The sequence below is a fragment of the Gobio gobio genome, assembly GCF_949357685.1.
Source record: "Gobio gobio genome assembly, chromosome: 10".
Taxonomy (NCBI): domain Eukaryota; kingdom Metazoa; phylum Chordata; class Actinopteri; order Cypriniformes; family Gobionidae; genus Gobio; species Gobio gobio.
This window is the reverse complement of record NC_137116.1, coordinates 9142567-9160095: the sequence shown is the minus strand read 5'-3', so window position 1 is coordinate 9160095 and position 17529 is coordinate 9142567. Positions and strand designations below refer to the sequence as shown.

Sequence of the window (17529 nt, the reverse complement as noted above, 5' to 3'; positions counted from 1 at the left end):
GTACAGCCCCTGATAGATGTCACTGACCTCATGCAGTCTTGGCACTTCTTAAACTTTTGTGCAATATTGATTGTAGAGGAAGGTATGCTACATCTGTAGCAGTCACGCAATCAATCTTTCTTCCATCTTTGGGGATAAGGCTGAAATATTTGGATTGGCAAGGATGTTATGAATTTGCTTCTGTCAGGACGGTTCACTCACCTGTGTGTTACTGACCCCTAGACTGTCTCTTGGATTTTAACTCTTGCATTACTTATCCAAGGAGTTTCATCCGGACTAGTTTATGGAACTTTCAACTGCGACTTGGATATTTGCGTAGCTGTTTGCTGCACTGCCTTACTAAATCTACAAATGTATCCCATTCACATATCAGACCTATCTATTTCACAGAAGACTTTTCTGGATCTAGCTGCGTTACATAACCTGATGTTAAACCCAGTAGCGTTGTTACAAACCATGCAAATGCATAGGGCCCCGCAGCCTTGGACGCAGTTAAAGGAAGTTTACTCAATTGTAGACTACTTTTGACATCATTTATAACTGGGCGGTCCGGATAAGTAGGAAGGAACCATCCTTAAGCACACATATCCAAGCAGCACAAAATTAAAGAGAAGAAATACAATACTGAAAGTTTGCCAAAGCTTACAAAATTTCCCCCCGAAAATCAGCACGAAAATCAATTACAATTCTGGAATCGGATACTTAAGATCAGGGTTGGGGAGTATTGAGAATGAAAAAACTCACAATTGCGAGAAAAAGGTCGCAATTACCTTTTTTTATTGTTTTATTCTATGGCTGAAACAAGCTTTCATAAAACACAATGCATTAAGAGCAGGGAGTGAGAACTTTTGAACGGGACGATGTGTATATATTTCTATTTTAAAGATCATATTTTTTCCATTTAGTCTTCTCTTCAGAAGACAAAATAAGTACAATTTACCAAAATTCCAAAAGTTTACACACCCCAAATTACAAGTTACAAATTACGTTTTAAAGCATGTATTTTGTAATTTTGTAGTGAAATACATTTTAACCCTCTGGTGCTCTTCGGTCATTTCTGACCGGAAAATTTTCTGTTTTGAAATTTTAAAGATCACTGCTTCATCGGAATGATATGAAACTTGGTGACTTTTCTAGCATTAGGTATGTAAACACGCACAAAAAATTGGGGTCGTGTTTCGAGCATGCTAATTGGTCGTTAAAAAAAAAGTAGCGTTCATTGTCTTCGGTCATAAATGACCGACCATAGGAAATGAATGGGAAATCGGCAAAACACAAAAATTCTCCGAATATTTGTGTGTACAATCTACAAATCGGCCACGATGCTGAAAAAAAGTACACAGCAGTAAAGGGGTGACACTCTAAAACATCAAGAGTGTGATATTGACACATCCACTCACACGCACACTTATATACACACACACCTATGAAAAACTGAACCTATTAACCACATTTGGAATTTTTAAAAATCACAGCTTCATCAGAATGATATGAAACTTGGTGATTTTTCTAGCATTATGTATGTAAACACACAAAATAATTGAGGGCATGATTTCGAGCATGCTAAGTGGTCATAAAAAATACTCCAACTTGTGCTCTTCGGTCAAAAATGACACCATAAGAAATGAATGGGAAATCTGCAAAAACACAAATTCACAGATTTAAAAAAAAAAATTAATATTCAAATCCATCAACAAAAAAAATAAAATTAAATGTGTTCAAAACAGAACTAGGGAATTCTCAAGCCTCTCCATGGAGACCTCTAGTGATTACACCCATGGTTGCATGATTTCATGGTTGAAATCATTTCAAAAGAGGGCGCTTATCTGCCTTCAAAAAAAAATATTTTGAAACCCTATTCTCTATTTTAACCTGAAATACTGAAATAATAATAAAAAATTACAAAAAAAATGTTTTAAATAATTTTTAATGGCAAAAATAGACCATAATTATTGCATAAATATATATATAAAAAAATACCATCAAAATACAAAAATAAAAATAAAAAATATTATTGAAGAAAAATACATTGCATTGGTTTTACTGGGGTGGAGGAAGTTTAATTTTTAGGTCTCCGGTCACTTATGACCGGGAAGACAACCAATGCAACCCCTAAACCAAGAGCACCAATGTGGCATTCCCAGCCCTGCTTAAAGGGTTAGTTCACCCAAAAATGAAAATTCTGTCAGTAATTACTCACCCTCATGTTGTTCCAACCATGTAAGACCTTCGTTCATCTTCGGAACATAATTTAGTATATTTTTGATGAAATCTGAGAGCTGTCTCACTCCTCCATAGGCTTTCAGAGGGAATGAAACTTGATGGCCCAGAATAGTAAGTAAAAACGTCATTTAAGGAGTCCAAATGACTACAGTGGCTCTGTATTAAGTCTATCATGCGACGAAAATACTTTTTGAGCGGAAAAAACAACAAAAATAACGACTTTATCCCACTATTATTGTTGTTCAATTTGAGCCTCTGACGAGAGTTCGCGGGAGTGCCACGACGCATGCACGAGAACTGAGATTAACCCTACTCCGAAAGAGTGAGCAGCCAGTAACAAGTAGTAGTAGAAGAAGAACGCCGTAATCTCAGTTCTCGCGCATGCGTCGTGGCACTCTCGCGAACTCTCGTCAGAGGCTCAAATTGAACAACAATAATAGTGGGATAAAGTCGTTATTTTTGTTGTTTTTTCCGCTCAAAAAGTATTTTCGTCGCATGATGGACTTAATACAGAGCCACTGTAGTCATTTGGACTCCTTAAATGACGTTTTTACGTACTATTCTGGGCCATCAAGTTTCATTCCCTCTGAAAGCCTATGGAGGAGTGAGACAGCTCTCAGATTTCATCAAAAATATACTAAATTATGTTCCGAAGATGAACGAAAGTCTTACATGGTTGGAACAACATGAGGGTGAGTAATTACTGACAGAATTTTCATTTTTGGGTGAACTAACCCTTTAAGATCAGGAATCAGATACTTATCTGTGGTCATTTTAATGTGATTTTAAACTATTCAAGTGCAAGAAGATGCAGTTGCCTCTGATATAGTGTGTGAATACCACTTCAATTGAGTTATTTTTCACGTCTTCTTGCGCTTAAACGGACAAATACACACTAAATTATGTGTATGAGTGTGTTTATAATTGGAGATACATTTGAATTTCAAAAAGTTAAGGAAAAAAATTTGAACTAACAGAAATTCTCTCTAGTATCTTATTAAAAACATATGAAATTTGAAAGGAAAATAGGCTAATTTTCCAACTCCCCTAGAGTTAAACAGTTGAGTTTTACCGTTTTCGAATCCATTCAGCCGATCTACGGGTCTGGCGGTAGCACTTTTAGCATAGCTTAGCATAGATCATTGAATCTGATTAGACCGCTAGCATTTCGCTCAAAAAAATGACCAAAGAGTTCAGATATTTTTCCTATTTAAAACTCGACTATTCTGTAGTTACATCGTGTACTAAAGCTGATGGATAATGAAAAGTGTGATTTTCTAGACCGATATGTCTAGGAACTCTACTGTCATTCCTGCGTAATAATCGAGGAACTTTGCTGCCGTACCATGGGTGCAGCGGCACAATGATAAAATTGCTGCCACCAGACCCGGAGATCGGCTGAATGGATTCAAAAATGGTCAAACTCAACTGTTTAATTCTAGGAGAGTTTCAAGTGTTCCTTTAATAATTCAGTGCTTGCCAAACACAAGTTAGTTTCCTTTTTTTTACTTTTAACGAAAAAAAATATTTCTTTATAGTACTGTTTTTCAACTCTGTTACTATCAATTCTGTTACATACTGCCAGCATTGTTAATCTTCCTCAGTAACAGAGTTTGACGGTAACAGAGTTGACCATTTTAAACTTTATAGCCAAAAACCCCACTTGCTAGCATAAATGCTAAGAGCACATGTCACTAATGAAATCATGAGTAACCCTTAAATGCATGACTGTTTTGCCAAACATTCTTACATATTCGGGTCTTTAGCTCTTTTGGAGCTTGTAAGGGTTCAGTTTGAGCAGATGTTTTATACCATCATCACTGTCCTCGTCAGAGCTCATATCCCAGTACATTCAGCATCTGGCTCATATTCGCCATCTCACGCATATTCTCAAAACTCATTTTCAACGTCTTCAAAATCAATATTTTGACCACTGACAGCTTCCTTCACCAGATCCATCATCAAGTGACAGTGATATTTGAATGTGTTCAGTTCTTGCTCTGCAGCCATTTCAAGTTTTGCAGATTATAATTATTATTGTTTCGTTTTCTGTCTGAGGTAACTATGAGTGAAAAAAAAATCACTCCATCATTGTGTATCAGACATTGCCACCTTGTGTAATAAAGCTGAATTGCACTTATTTTGTCATTATAGATTCATTTATGATTGTGTAGAAAAAAAAAAGGTTCAATCTTACTCATCTCGTGTCGTTAGCGACCCTATACAATTTTGACAAAAATCCTGTGGAAAAACAGGCATTCAATTATAATTTTTTTTATTTCATTGTTATATTGTTTAAAATGGATTGATTGAGGAATACTGAGAAGGTTGATGTCTAACTTTAAAAAATTAATTAGGCGGAGGTCTCGGGTCGCTAAAGACCAGAGGTAAGGGTTAAAATACTTTTAAACACCGTGTGATCAGTGATAAACTCTATTTTCCTTTTTATACTGTGGTATTTTGACGTTTTACAAAATAACTCTTTAGATTAAGAACTTTTTAGATTAAAATATTTTCTCAGAGAGAGCACACACTGATCTTATCAGTGAGGGAAAGTGACATAATTTCCTGTATCTCACAACGAACTTAGTTTTGGCCTGATTTTGTTCTAAATGTCGCCACACCAGTTTGTTCATCGATTTTGCTTGAAGTATATCCGGGCTTTTAAGAAATCTGTCAGAGGCAATGGAAGAGTAGGTAAGAGTAGTTGGTTCTCTTCCGAGTTATATGAACGACAGTTTTGGGAAGCGTTTGATCATTCGGACACTACAAAGATAGCTGGGAAGATACTAGTTAGTCTTTGTCATGGAAGAAGTGAGAATGCTCTGAATGATCGTGTTTTGGCTTCAGAAGGAGGCTTTAACAAGGCAGAACTAATGCTATGAACAGAGAGGGATTAAATAATGCTTTGAGCCTGTCACTCTCTTGTGCATTGCATGTTTTTGTTGTCCTGTCGGGTTTCCCATTAAAAGCCCCTTGATTCCAGTGAGCTGTTATATCCTGGAAGGAGCTGGAGCTTTTGAAATGTAGGTCACAGCGTCTTGTCATGTATTGCTGTGCGGTGTGGTGCTACAAAGAAGAAAAAAAAATGTTATCATTCTTCGAGAGTACCAGAAAAATGAAGAGGAAAGCAGCCAAACTATTCCCCAAGACACTTGGATCAACCTTCTACCTCCAGGCCTTCCATCCAGCTGGAAGATTTATCCTTTTTCTGTTCCTGTGTCTAACGACATGGCATGGATATGATTAACAAAATTGTAGTTGTATATGACTCTGAGAATGTGGAGAAACTTCCAACCATTCTAAGAAAATACAACGATCGGAGAGTGTTTCCAGGATGGCATTATTATTATAAATGATCTTCAATATGCTTTCTTCACATCTGTTGAAAAATCCAGCATTGCTAAACCACTAAACCAGTTCTAACCAGCCTGGACCAACATGCTGGTTTATTCTGCATTTTTCAGCAGGAACGTTCATCCTCATCTTGTTTACTTGCTACTTACTGCTTCAAACAAAGGGTTTGAATATGATTCGAATTTGATTTCAGCTCTTCCCTTGATTGTCCACTGGTGTAAGTGTTTGTCCAAGTATATCGGCAGTCCAGTCAATGCTACCAAACATTTCTTGAATTGCTGGCGATCATTAGACACAATGGTGGTCAGTAGTCAAACAGTCCTGTGGATTTCATTGCAGACTTGCCAAAATAACAAGGTCCTCTTTGCCATCACAGACTGATGAGCATTATTCTCTATGAACGATTACCAAGTTTCCATCCCAAGTGTAGCAGACTTTTTGTAAGCTGCTAAATGTCAGTCTTGGCCTCAATTCAAGGTGTTATCGCCAGTCAAACAGAGGAGCTGAAAGGATAAATGAGGAAACTGTTGCAATCAATAGGTTCCAATTGGACTGAAGGTTTCACAATTGATGGGTGGAATACCAGCAGAACTCTGGCTTATCTCTGTTCCAGTGGGTTCTTGGGCACTAAGCCTCCACCTTCTTTTGTCTCGGAAACCCTTTGAAACCTGGGAGGCTCCATGTGCCAGTTGCAGATAGCTGAACGAAATTCCCGTTGGACATTGGTAAGCAGCGGCAAACCTCAGACCTGGGCGAATAATGAGGCTCCACATCATGTCTCACTGTAAAGCTAAGTTGTATATTTAGGGATGGACAATTGATAGTAGTTAGTTTTGTTGGTCTAAATCCTCCTTAATCTGCTCTCTTAGAGGAGGACATACAGTTTGCGAAGACCAAAATGTTCAGTTGTAAAATGTGGTTATCTTGGTTATGCGAACATTAAGGGAACATTCCATTTGATCATTCTTCAAACCATGGGCGTTGGAAACAAAAAAATGTGGTGGGTCCTCCCCCAGAAAAAATTTACTGGAGTAGATGCCATTTACATTAAGTACCTTGTTTACTAAACGTCTGGTTTAGACAGTCCAAATTACAGAAGACACCGAAATATTTACATTGGCAATAGTGTTGGGGTAAAGCACATGGCAGAAAGCTTTGACGCAAATCGAATGCCTTTTGCCGAACTCGCTGTACTCCCTTTTCCCGTCACATATCAGATCGGAAAGGCATTTATTTTCAATAAAAATAAAGAAAATATTTGACAAGTTGAAATAAAGTCTCTAACGTGTGTTTAATAATAAAGTGTTTATCGGTTAGGGGTAAGTGAATAGACATGCGCAGTCTTGTCCCGCCCACATACAATGGTTCCGACGCCCATGCTTCAAACATTATTGGAACGTTACTCTTGAATGTTCTCTGAACGTTACTCTTGAATGTTCTCTGAATGTCACTCTTGAATGTTCTCTGAACGTTACTCTTGAATGTTCTCTGAATGTCACTCTTGAATGTTCTCTGAACGTTACTCTTGAATGTTCTCTGAACGTTACTTTTGAATGTTCTCTGAATGTTACTTTTGAATGTTCTCTGAACGTTACTCTTGAATGTTCTCTGAACGTTACTCTTGAATGTTCTCTGAACGTTACTCTTGAATGTTCTCTGAATGTCACTCTTGAATGTCCTCTGAATGTCACTCTTGAATGTTCTCTGAAGGTTACTCTTGAATGTTCTCTGAACGTTACTCTTGAATGTTCTCTGAACGTTACTTTTGAATGTTCTCTGAATGTCACTCTTTGAATGTTCTCTGAACGTTACTCTTGAATGTTCTCTGAACGTTACTTTTGAATGTTCTCTGAACGTTACTCTTGAATGTTCTCTGAACGTTACTTTTGAATGTTCTCTGAACGTTACTCTTGAATGTTCTCTGAACGTTACTTTTGAATGTTCTCTGAACGTTACTCTTGAATGTTCTCTGAATGTCACTCTTGAATGTCCTCTGAATGTCACTCTTGAATGTTCTCTGAAGGTTACTCTTGAATGTTCTCTGAACGTTACTCTTGAATGTTCTCACTCTTGAATGTTCTCTAAACGTCTCTGCACGGTTTACCTCTTAAGAAAAGTATGAACCATTTTTATTTTTTGCTCCCGGAATGGCCATTTGAACACTATTGCTTTAGATAGTCCTGTGACCGTCTGGCTTATAGATGCACAAACTCAAGAAACCTGCGAGGAGACCCTACTGGAGTCTCAATCTCCTTTACATCACCAGATCGAGGACAGTTGAAGATATTTCGTATTATTAAACTGGACGGCAAGCTGATCGCCCCCAAAACATTGCCATTTGGGAGTACCACTCTGTCAGCTTATCTTGGGTCCAAAATACCTTTTTCCATTTGAAATGATTTTCCACTGGACAAAAATGGAAGTCCTGATTGCCAAGTGCGGCTTAGAAAACCGTGTCATGTGATATAAAGGCAGTCCGGATCAGTTCAGGAATGTCCTCTCTGCCCTGTCGGACCAAAATAGTCTCCATCTCCACTAGTCTTGACTTTATCAGCGTTTGCAAGTGGAGTCTGCTGGCCTTTTCACTTTTAAAGCACTCAAAGGCTCTGGCACGCTATCAACACTTGACTCTTTTCCAGAAGATTGAGATGAAAAAGCCAGCAAAGGACATTACAGCCCGTATAGAAAATCATCCGGTCTGAAGATCGTACGCTCTGTGTGAAACAAAACGGAGCCAAGCTTCATGCAAACACGGTGGATTTCTAACCCAGAGACTGTCTGGCGTGTTTGTGTATGTGTCTGTGAATGTCTGGTCAATGTGTTTCAGACACTAGTTTAGGGTCAGATTACCAGTGAAGTGAAAAAATTTGGACAGCTTTATGAAACCCAGAGAGCACGCTCAACATTAACTTCAGAGTTCAAATTCAGGCCAAATACCTTCTGGATTTACAATATAAAAATCAGGCTGTTTTTTATGGCTAGTAAGAGGCATGTTTTAATTTTTCTTCATTTAGACTTGCATCTTCCTGCCTATTCATAACAGTGCACATTCTTATGAAATCAAAACTTGATTTTTTTTTATGGCTTTTAGCTTTAAGGCCTTCAATAGAGTTGACAATCTTTTAGTACACATACACTTACCCAACAGACACAAATTTTTGAGCTTGCATGCATGCAAATGTATGTCCAATACAATCCTCTCTACAGTTAAAACAGTCTTCTGTCAAAAGTAGTCTTTGGTTAAGTTGGCAGTTGGCACTTTTACTTTATTTATTTTCATCTTGCAAAGAAACTTTCTGTAAATCATTCACTGCTGATTTGAAATGTATTTGTGGAAGTGTCTTCACTGATTTCAATCATGGTTTTAAAAAAGGACCCTTTGATATGCCCCGCCCCAACTTCCTGTGATGTACGCTGACACAGGAAACAATTTCACGGGGTCTTTAAAGTTACATTAATAGGATGATTACGTCAACAAGTTGTCTATTTTGTAGACACTTTGAGATTATAAACTCCTAGTATACATTATGTACCACTGTAGCTCAAATCTGAATTGATATGATCATAATTGATCTTTTAGTGTCTCTCTAATCTTGCTGAATGTTCCTTGATATACACCAGTTGGAGTGTCCATGATCTCTCCACCAGATGGCACTCCTCCAGACTCCTTTGCTTTCCTATCATAAACTGCATTTCCCATAACCCATTGCCTGGGCTTTTGATGTTTTATTACTTCTACCTGTGTCTCATTATCACCCATTTAAGCCCTGTGTTTTCACTCATTCTTTACAAAGTCTTGTAAGTGTTGCTACATTTTTGAGCGCTTTCTCTGGTTACCTTTGTTTTGGTCTTGACTTTCTGCCTGGTTTCCTTGGTTTTCCTGTGCTTTTTTCTGCCCTGTTTGGATTTTCTGCCCTATGTTTTCACTTGAGTGGTCCTATAATGCCCCTTTTTACAAAATGTAAAATAAGTCTCTGATGTCCCTAGAATGTGTACAGTGGGGCAAAAAAGTATTTAGCCAGCAATTGTGCAAGTTCTCCCACTTAAAAAGATGAGAGAGGCCTGTAATTTTCATCATAGGTAGACAGAATGAGAAAAAAAATCCAGAAAATCACATTGTCTGATTTTTAAAGAATTTATTTGCAAATTATGGTGGAAAATGGTCACCCACAAAAAAGCAAGATTTCTGGCTCTCACAGACCTATAACTTCTTCTTTAAGAGGCTCCTCTGTCCTCCACTCGTTACCTGTATTAATGGCACCTGTGTAAACCCTCCTGTTCGAACCGCCCTCTTCAAGCGGGACTCGAACCCGGGTCCACCAGCATGAGAGTCGGATGCTCTAACAAGGAGGCTAAAGGCTGCAACCTCTAGAGATCAGAGGAGTGAGGTTTTACTCGCACAGCGATTACTAGCTGGCCTCCGTTACACTTGTTTGAACTCGTTATCAGTATAAAAGACATCTGTCCACAACCTCAAACAGTCAGACTCCAAACTACACTATGGCCAAGACCAAAGAGCTGTCAAATGACACCAGAAACAAAATTGTAGACCTGCACCAGGCTAGGAAGACTGAATCTGCAATAGGTAAGCAGCTTGGTGTGAAGAAATCAACTGTGGGAGCAATTATTAGAAAATGGAAGACATGCATAATCTCCCTCGATCTGGGGCGCCACGCAAGATCTCACCCTGTGGGGTCAAAATGATCACAAGAACGGTGAGCAAAAATCCCAGAACCTCACGGGGGACCTAGAGAATGACCTGCAGAGAGCTGGGCCCAAACTAACAAAGGCTACCATCAGTAACACACTACGCAGCCAGGGACTCAAATCCTGCAGTGCCAGAAGTGTCTCCCTGCTTAAGCCAGTACATGTCCGGGCCCATCTGAAGTTTGAAGCGAGGATTGGGAGAATGTCATATGGTCAGATGAAACCAAAATAGAACTTTTTGGTAGAAACTCAACTTGTCGTGTTTGGAGGAGAAAGAATGCTGAGTTGCATCCAAAGAACACCATCTACTGTGAAGCATGGGGGCCGGAAACCTCATGCTTTGGGGCTGTTTTTCTGCAAAGGGACCAGGACGACTGATCCGTGTAAAGGAAAGAATGAATGGGGCCATGTATCGTGAGATTTTGAGTAAAAACCTCCTTGCAAGGGCATTGAAGATGAAACGTGGCTGGGTCTTTCAGCATGACAATGATCCCAAACACACCACCCGGGCAACGAAGGAGTGGCTTCGTAAGAAGCATTTCAAGGTCCTGGAGTGGCCAATCTTTTGGAGGGAGTTGAAAATCCAAAACATCACTGCTCTAGAGGAGATCTGCATGGAGGAATGGGCCAAACTACCAGCAACAGTGTGTAAAAACCTTGTGGAGACTTACAGAAAACGTTTGACCTCTGTCATTGCCAACAAAGGGTATATAACAAAGTATTGAGATTAATTTTTGTTATGGACCAAATACTTATTTTCCATCATAATTTGCAAATAAATTCTTTAAAAATCAGACAATGTGATTTTTTTTTTCTCATTCTGTCTCTCATAGTTAAAGTGTACCTATGAAGAAAATGACAGGCCTCTCTCATCTTTTTAAGTGGGAGAACTTGCACAATGGGTGGCTGACTAAATACTTTTTTGCCCCACTATATGTGAAGTTTTAGCTCAAAATACCCCACAGATAACTTTTATAGCATGTTAAAATTGTCACTTTTTGAGGGTGAGCAAAAACGCGCTGTTTTTGTGTGTGTCCCATTAAATGCAAATGAGCTCATGTTAGCAGCTCCGATTTCCTCACGCAGACACACACTGAAAATGTCAGAAACTGTTCAGCATTTTATGATCAAACCGGAGTCGGACAATGAGGGAGAGACTCGAGAAGAGGTGACAACATGTGGAATGAGACAGTACGTTTCTGAATGGTTAGTTGATGAAATTATGAGTTAACTATCTTCAAGTTACTGATTAGCATATTCTGTCATGATAATCTATAAATGGCTGGTGTGGGAACTGTTGTGAGATGAGCCAGAGAATATCTTCTGCATGAAGAGAGAACAGGGATAGTTTAGTTTAATTACGGTTATAACTTATGTTGTCATCTTGCTTTATGACATGCTGTTGCATTTGTGTTCGTATTGTATCGCAATAAATGTGAAAGACGGCTTGAGCGACTCCCAAATGGGCTCGACTACAACAACTGTTCCTCTTCTCAACATGTTCCCGGGGGTGGGGTTATGTAAATTTCAGGGTTAGTGATGTCATTAACCCGTGAAGAAGCTCGTTGTAGTCCCTATCAGCCGTTTGTTGTAGTCCTTAAAAAGTGATTTCTGTAAAAGTAAATATCTCCCTTTGCTTTGAACTTTGAGCGTCGTAACTTTGCAGATGTTGTTTATGCTCAAACAGCAACATTAAACACTCACTAAAGTTAAACAAGTCAAATCACAATCAACCACCCCTTTAATGTCTGTTTTATGGATTATGATTCTGGATTGCCTCGAGCAGTTTGTGACACACATTCAGTTGCACAAGAAAATCACAGTTACTGTAGTAACGCTACTTTCACTTTTATACCCCACATATATATATATATGTGTGTGTGTGTGTGTGTGTGTCTTCACTACCATCAAGTGCTGCGACACTCACAGCATCTGATTTTAATAATTGTCAAAAGTTTTGAATTATTACGATTTTTCAATGTTTCTGAAAGTCTCTTCTGCTCACCAAGGCTGCATTTATTTGATCTAAAATATAGAAAAACAGTGAAATATTATTCCAGTGTAAAACAGCTGTTTTCTATGTGAATATATATAGTAAAGTAATATTTCACTGTTTTACTGTATTTAGTGTATTTTTTTTTCTTTCAGAAACATGAAAAAAATCTTAATTATTCCATACTTTTGACTGCCTGAGTAGATAACTACATTTAAATGTTGTATGGTTACTAAATTAAAAAGATGATTCTGTTGTGTTTATGTGATTAAAACAAATGTTTGAATTACATATTACAACAATCTGTTATTTGAGGTTTTAAACCAAGAAATGTAAAAAAAATTCCCACTTGTGAATAGTAGGCTACATTAAAAAAAGTAATGTTCTACTGTAATTTAGTGTAATTCATAGAGCATTATCTCACCAATGCATTTCCTGCGCGGTCCTGAAAAGAGCATGAAATAATTGGCTTACATCAGATTAAAAGAGAAGCCTGAGAAGTCTGACTTAACAGCTGAAGCGAACTTTCCTCCGGCTGCGCTTTCTTCACTCCCGACTAACCAATACAAGATGTGTTCCTGGCTTAACAAAGCATTTATTAGAGCAAATCACCTCACAAGTGGAGTTATCACTCTTTCAGCAGCAAACGTGGCTCAGACCTTCATGGAAAATCCTGCTCACAGATCAATCTAATCTAATCTGAGATTTTTTTGTCCAAGGAAGAAGCTCTCATGTCTGGTGTTTTAATCATTGGAATTCATAAAGACGCCCGCTCCCATGTGCTTCACCTTTCCAGAAACAAGCGCTACACGCTCACTCCAGAGAAACTTAAGTGGGATAATTTCAAGCTGACCTACAAGTAAGAGTCTTCCTCTGTTTTTGTGTCTTTGTACGGCATCACAGCTCTTTGTTAGAAACCCTTAAGCCTTGCATTGCATATTTCATAAACAATTTACATTTTTATATCCAGAAGCGTACATCCAAAGGTCAATGAGTGCAGAATTTGTTTCTCTCTGGTCATACGGTATATTTATGCCATTCATTTTTCATTGTCATTATCCTGGTCTGTCACAATCTATAAAGTACACTGTATTATGCAGCACTTTTTTCATTCATTTTATACCAGATAGTGGCTGGGTAACACTTTATTTCAATAGTCCACTTTAGATGTTCAACTAACTATACACTGTAAAAAAAATCCCAGTAAAATTTACGGTAAAAAAACGGCAGCTGTGGTTGCCAAAACTTTACCATAGAAAATACGGCAGTAACGTTTTAGGTTTTTAGGGACAGCACATAGTATAATTTAAAGGTTTATAATGTAATAATTACGGTTATTTTTTTAATTTATTTTACAGTTCAAAACCGTATAATTTAAAGGTTTATAATGTAATAATTACGGTTACATTTTTATTTTATTTTTTACAGTTCAAAACCGTATAATTTAAAGGTTTATATTGTAATGATTATGTTTACACTGTAAACAATTTACGGTAAAAAAAACATATTTCATTAACTGAAATAATGTTAAATTACCAACCTATTGAAATATTAATATGTTATGTACCTTTGATATATACGGACAACCACCAATCTCAGTGGTGATGAGAATCACGTGATGAATCAAAGTTCATCACAAGCAGCTTATAAGAGGACAATACTAATATATAGAAGGTGCTCAGTGTCATTCACACAAACACTAAACACCATCATGCTAAAACACATGAAATGTAAAAAATGCAATAAACATTAATTTAACAACATCAGATGTAACATAAAACCCTAATGTACACAACTGATTAGAAAAAACTAAAAAGAAACAGTTATTGCAATGAAAATACATCAAATGTGAAGTGTCACGCAGGGTTTTCACTGTAAATTACACAATGACTTGTTCTTTTTCACTTCCAAAAACTGTAAATTTAATGGTATTTTACTGTAAAATTAAACAAAATGTAAGGTTAGATCTATTAGAGTTACCGGTATTCACTGTATATAGTACGGAAACTTTCTGTTAACCAATTAACTGTTTTTCACCGTAGCATTTTTACAGTAAAATACCTTTAAAATCACAATCATTTTTTACAGTGCAAGTAATGATGCAACTACATGTCAACTAACTCTCATTAGAGTACTAGTAGACCATAGAAGACTGTTAGTTAGTTGACATGTAGTTGCAAAGTTACAAAGTTTGCGCATGGTTATGTTTGTGCAGACTGCTGTCCTTCCCGAGGAATCTTCTGAATGCCAGTGACACGAGGAGAGGCATATCCAAGGCCTTCTCCATGTGGAGTGATGTCTCGCCCTTCAGTTTTCGCGAGGTTCCTTCCGATCAAGAGGCTGACATCAAGATCGGTACATCAAATACTGTACATTCATACATTTGTTTGTTGCAGTACAAAGGAATTTAACCCTCTGGTGCTGTTTGGTCATTTTTGACTGGAACATTTTACGTTTTGTTTTTTTCGGTTATATATTTCGGAATAAATTTACAATTTTCATTTTCAGGTTTATGCTCAAAATTTTTATAAATGCATTATATATATAATTTAGGTCTTGAATACCTTAAAACTACAAATTATTAGGCTAAATAAAAAACATTATAAAACTAATGTAATAGTTTTAGGTAATAAATGGATTATAACTATTCCATAAATATAATTTCATACCATAAAATCAGCTAATAATACAAAATATTAAATAAAAAAACATCAAACTAAAATATAGTACATTAATTTAATTGAAATAAAAATAATTATTTGTCATTTTTTTATTTCATTGGAATGGTACAGAACTTGGTAAAGGTTTTGACGTTTGCTGTGTGAACACACAAAAATCATGGACATGATTTGAAAAGGTTAAATGGGCCTGAAAAAGTTGTCAAAAATGAGCACATTGAAAACAAATGTGAAATGAATTTCATCTAGTGGAAGCGCTTGGTACTGCGTCCAAACAAAATCTGACTGAAAGCTCATTTTTTTTAGATATCTACCTCACATTTGGAACACAACTTGTTTAGGTTTATGGCTTTAATTTCTCACAGTTAGAGTAAATCATGTTTTGGAAAATATACAGCCTATATATATATATATATATATATATATAATTTCATATAAAGCATATATAATTTCATATAAAGTTTTAAAATAGTATTTCATTTTCATAACAGTAAACAAATTCTATAACTTATTTTTACTTCAGTTTTTAAAAAACTTTTTTCACTTTAGCAATAATCTGCCACATCTTCTGTAAAAAAGAGCAAACATTTCATTTTCAGGTCTCGTAAGGGATGAGGCGAAGACTCAGAGATGCAGATATAATGGGCTTTTTATTTAATAATACAATAAAAACAAACAGAAACAACCCAGAGGGGGGAAAAACAAGACTTGACTTGGACTTGGCTTAGCTTGGCACAAGGAGCAGGGAAGCACGTACGACAATGTTCCAGCACAGGACTGCAAGCACAAGGAGAATAAATAGGGAGCAAAGACGGCAGGTAATGTGTGAGGACAGGTGGGGCAAATAAACACATGAGCACATGGCCAGCAAACACAAAATCACAAGCCATGTGCCCAAACAAAACATGACATGAACACGCAGCCAATGAGAACACTCATAAGCCGCGTGTTCACACAAAACATGACAGCATGAAAGCACGCAGCGTCGCAGCCAGTGAAAAACACCAGCCAAAACATAACATGAAAGCACACAGCCGATGGAAACACGAACCGCATGCTACACAGAACACAACACATGGACAGAAGAGCGCACGCTCACACGACAAGACACAAGAACGAGTGAATACTCATTCCGTGCGCTCACGACAGAAGACAAACACGCGGAGCATGAATGTCCGAATCCCAACAGAAAAAACAAACCGGATCCCAGCACTTCGGTCTAGTTTGGTTTTCTTTTACAAAACTCACAAGGACAGAAGATAAACAAAACAGGAGTGTCTGTCACAAAACCAAGAGTAAGCTAGACCGAAGTAACAGAACCCTGACAGTTCTATGCTCAAAAAGTGATTAACAGGTAATAAATGGATTATAACTATTACATAACTATAATTGAATACCATAAAATCCCATGGAAATATTAAATAAATAAACATTATCAAACTAAAATATAGTACATTAATTTTGTGTAAGTAAAAAAAAAAGTCATTTTTGACCAAAAATGTTTTGTTTTTTTTATTCTTCATCGGAATGGTACAAAAAGCTTTGGCACTTGAAAAAAAAAAAAATCATGGACATGATTTGAAAAGGTTTAATGGCCCTGAAAAAATAGTCACACTTGTATTGTTTGCGGTCAAAAATGTAGTGGAATCTAGTGGAAGCGTTTGGTACTGCGACCAAACAAACTCTTAGGGAAGCTCATTTATTGAGATATCAACCTCAAATTTAGAACCCAACTGGTTTAGATTCATGGCTTTGATTTTGACCACCACACAAACATCTCCAGAGGGTTAAAGTAACACAGAATGATGTAAGTTTGGCGAATAAATAACGATCAGCATTTGTGATGTGGTTTTGCATTTCTGAGAAAAAGAATTTTTCAGATGTGATTTGGCCTGTCAGTTCTTCAGAATGTGAAGATTCTCATTGAACCACAAGATGACTGGTGGCGAAAATGTTGAACTTGCTGGAAGTTGTAGTCATTAGGGCTGTCAATTCAGCATGTTCACTGAGGGCTAGTTGCATTATTCATGGCAGCACAAAAATATCTGCTTTGCTGTAATGCGTATTGGAGGGGATCTTTGAATCGTATTGGTTGGTTGACTTTCGGCAGGTTTCTACTCTGTAAACCACACCGACTGTCTGCAGTCGTACCTACACCACTGTTTCGACGGCATCACCGGTGAACTGGCCCACGCCTTCTTCCCTCAGACTGGAGAGATCCACTTCGATGATGACGAGTATTGGATTCTGGGAAACATGCGCTTCAGCTGGAATAAAGGCAGGTTTTGTTTTTCTCCCACTGAGTGAAAATTGAGAAGAAAATTCATCTTGCTGCAGAAATTGTCACTTTCTGGGTGTCACAATGTTCATTAGGCCAGACATTATTAAATCGACCAGACAGAACATATAAAAACCTCTACTGAACCTGCCTTGTTTACAGCCTGAAATAATAAGAAGCTAAGCATAATTTTCCAGTTGAATTCTCCAGTTATTAATTTTCTTAGCCACTGAGACAGGATTGAGTTGCAGCATTTTGTCAGTCATAAAGCCACAGTTGTATATTCAACACCA

General features: G+C 37.4%; 2 protein-coding genes across 4 annotated transcripts in view; both read left to right on the top strand.

Annotated features, from left to right (window-relative positions):
* The window catches only part of LOC307132267 (interleukin-17 receptor E), a 517506-nt gene that overhangs the window by 97215 nt on the left and 402762 nt on the right, over window positions 1–17529 (top strand). The gene's annotated exons all lie outside the window — the stretch shown is intronic.
* Window positions 1–17529, top strand: part of mmp23ba (matrix metallopeptidase 23ba) — a 32990-nt gene that overhangs the window by 9169 nt on the left and 6292 nt on the right. The window contains exons 2-4 of one of the 3 annotated variants that reach the window (XM_079826755.1): window positions 13000–13139; window positions 14496–14635; window positions 17069–17236. In XM_079826755.1, the coding sequence (XP_079682881.1) occupies window positions 13000–13139; window positions 14496–14635; window positions 17069–17236 (448 nt within the window). The remainder of the gene's footprint in view (window positions 1–12999; window positions 13140–14495; window positions 14636–17068; window positions 17237–17529) is intronic. The other 2 variants (XM_079826756.1, XM_079826757.1) reach the window with 2 other exon arrangements.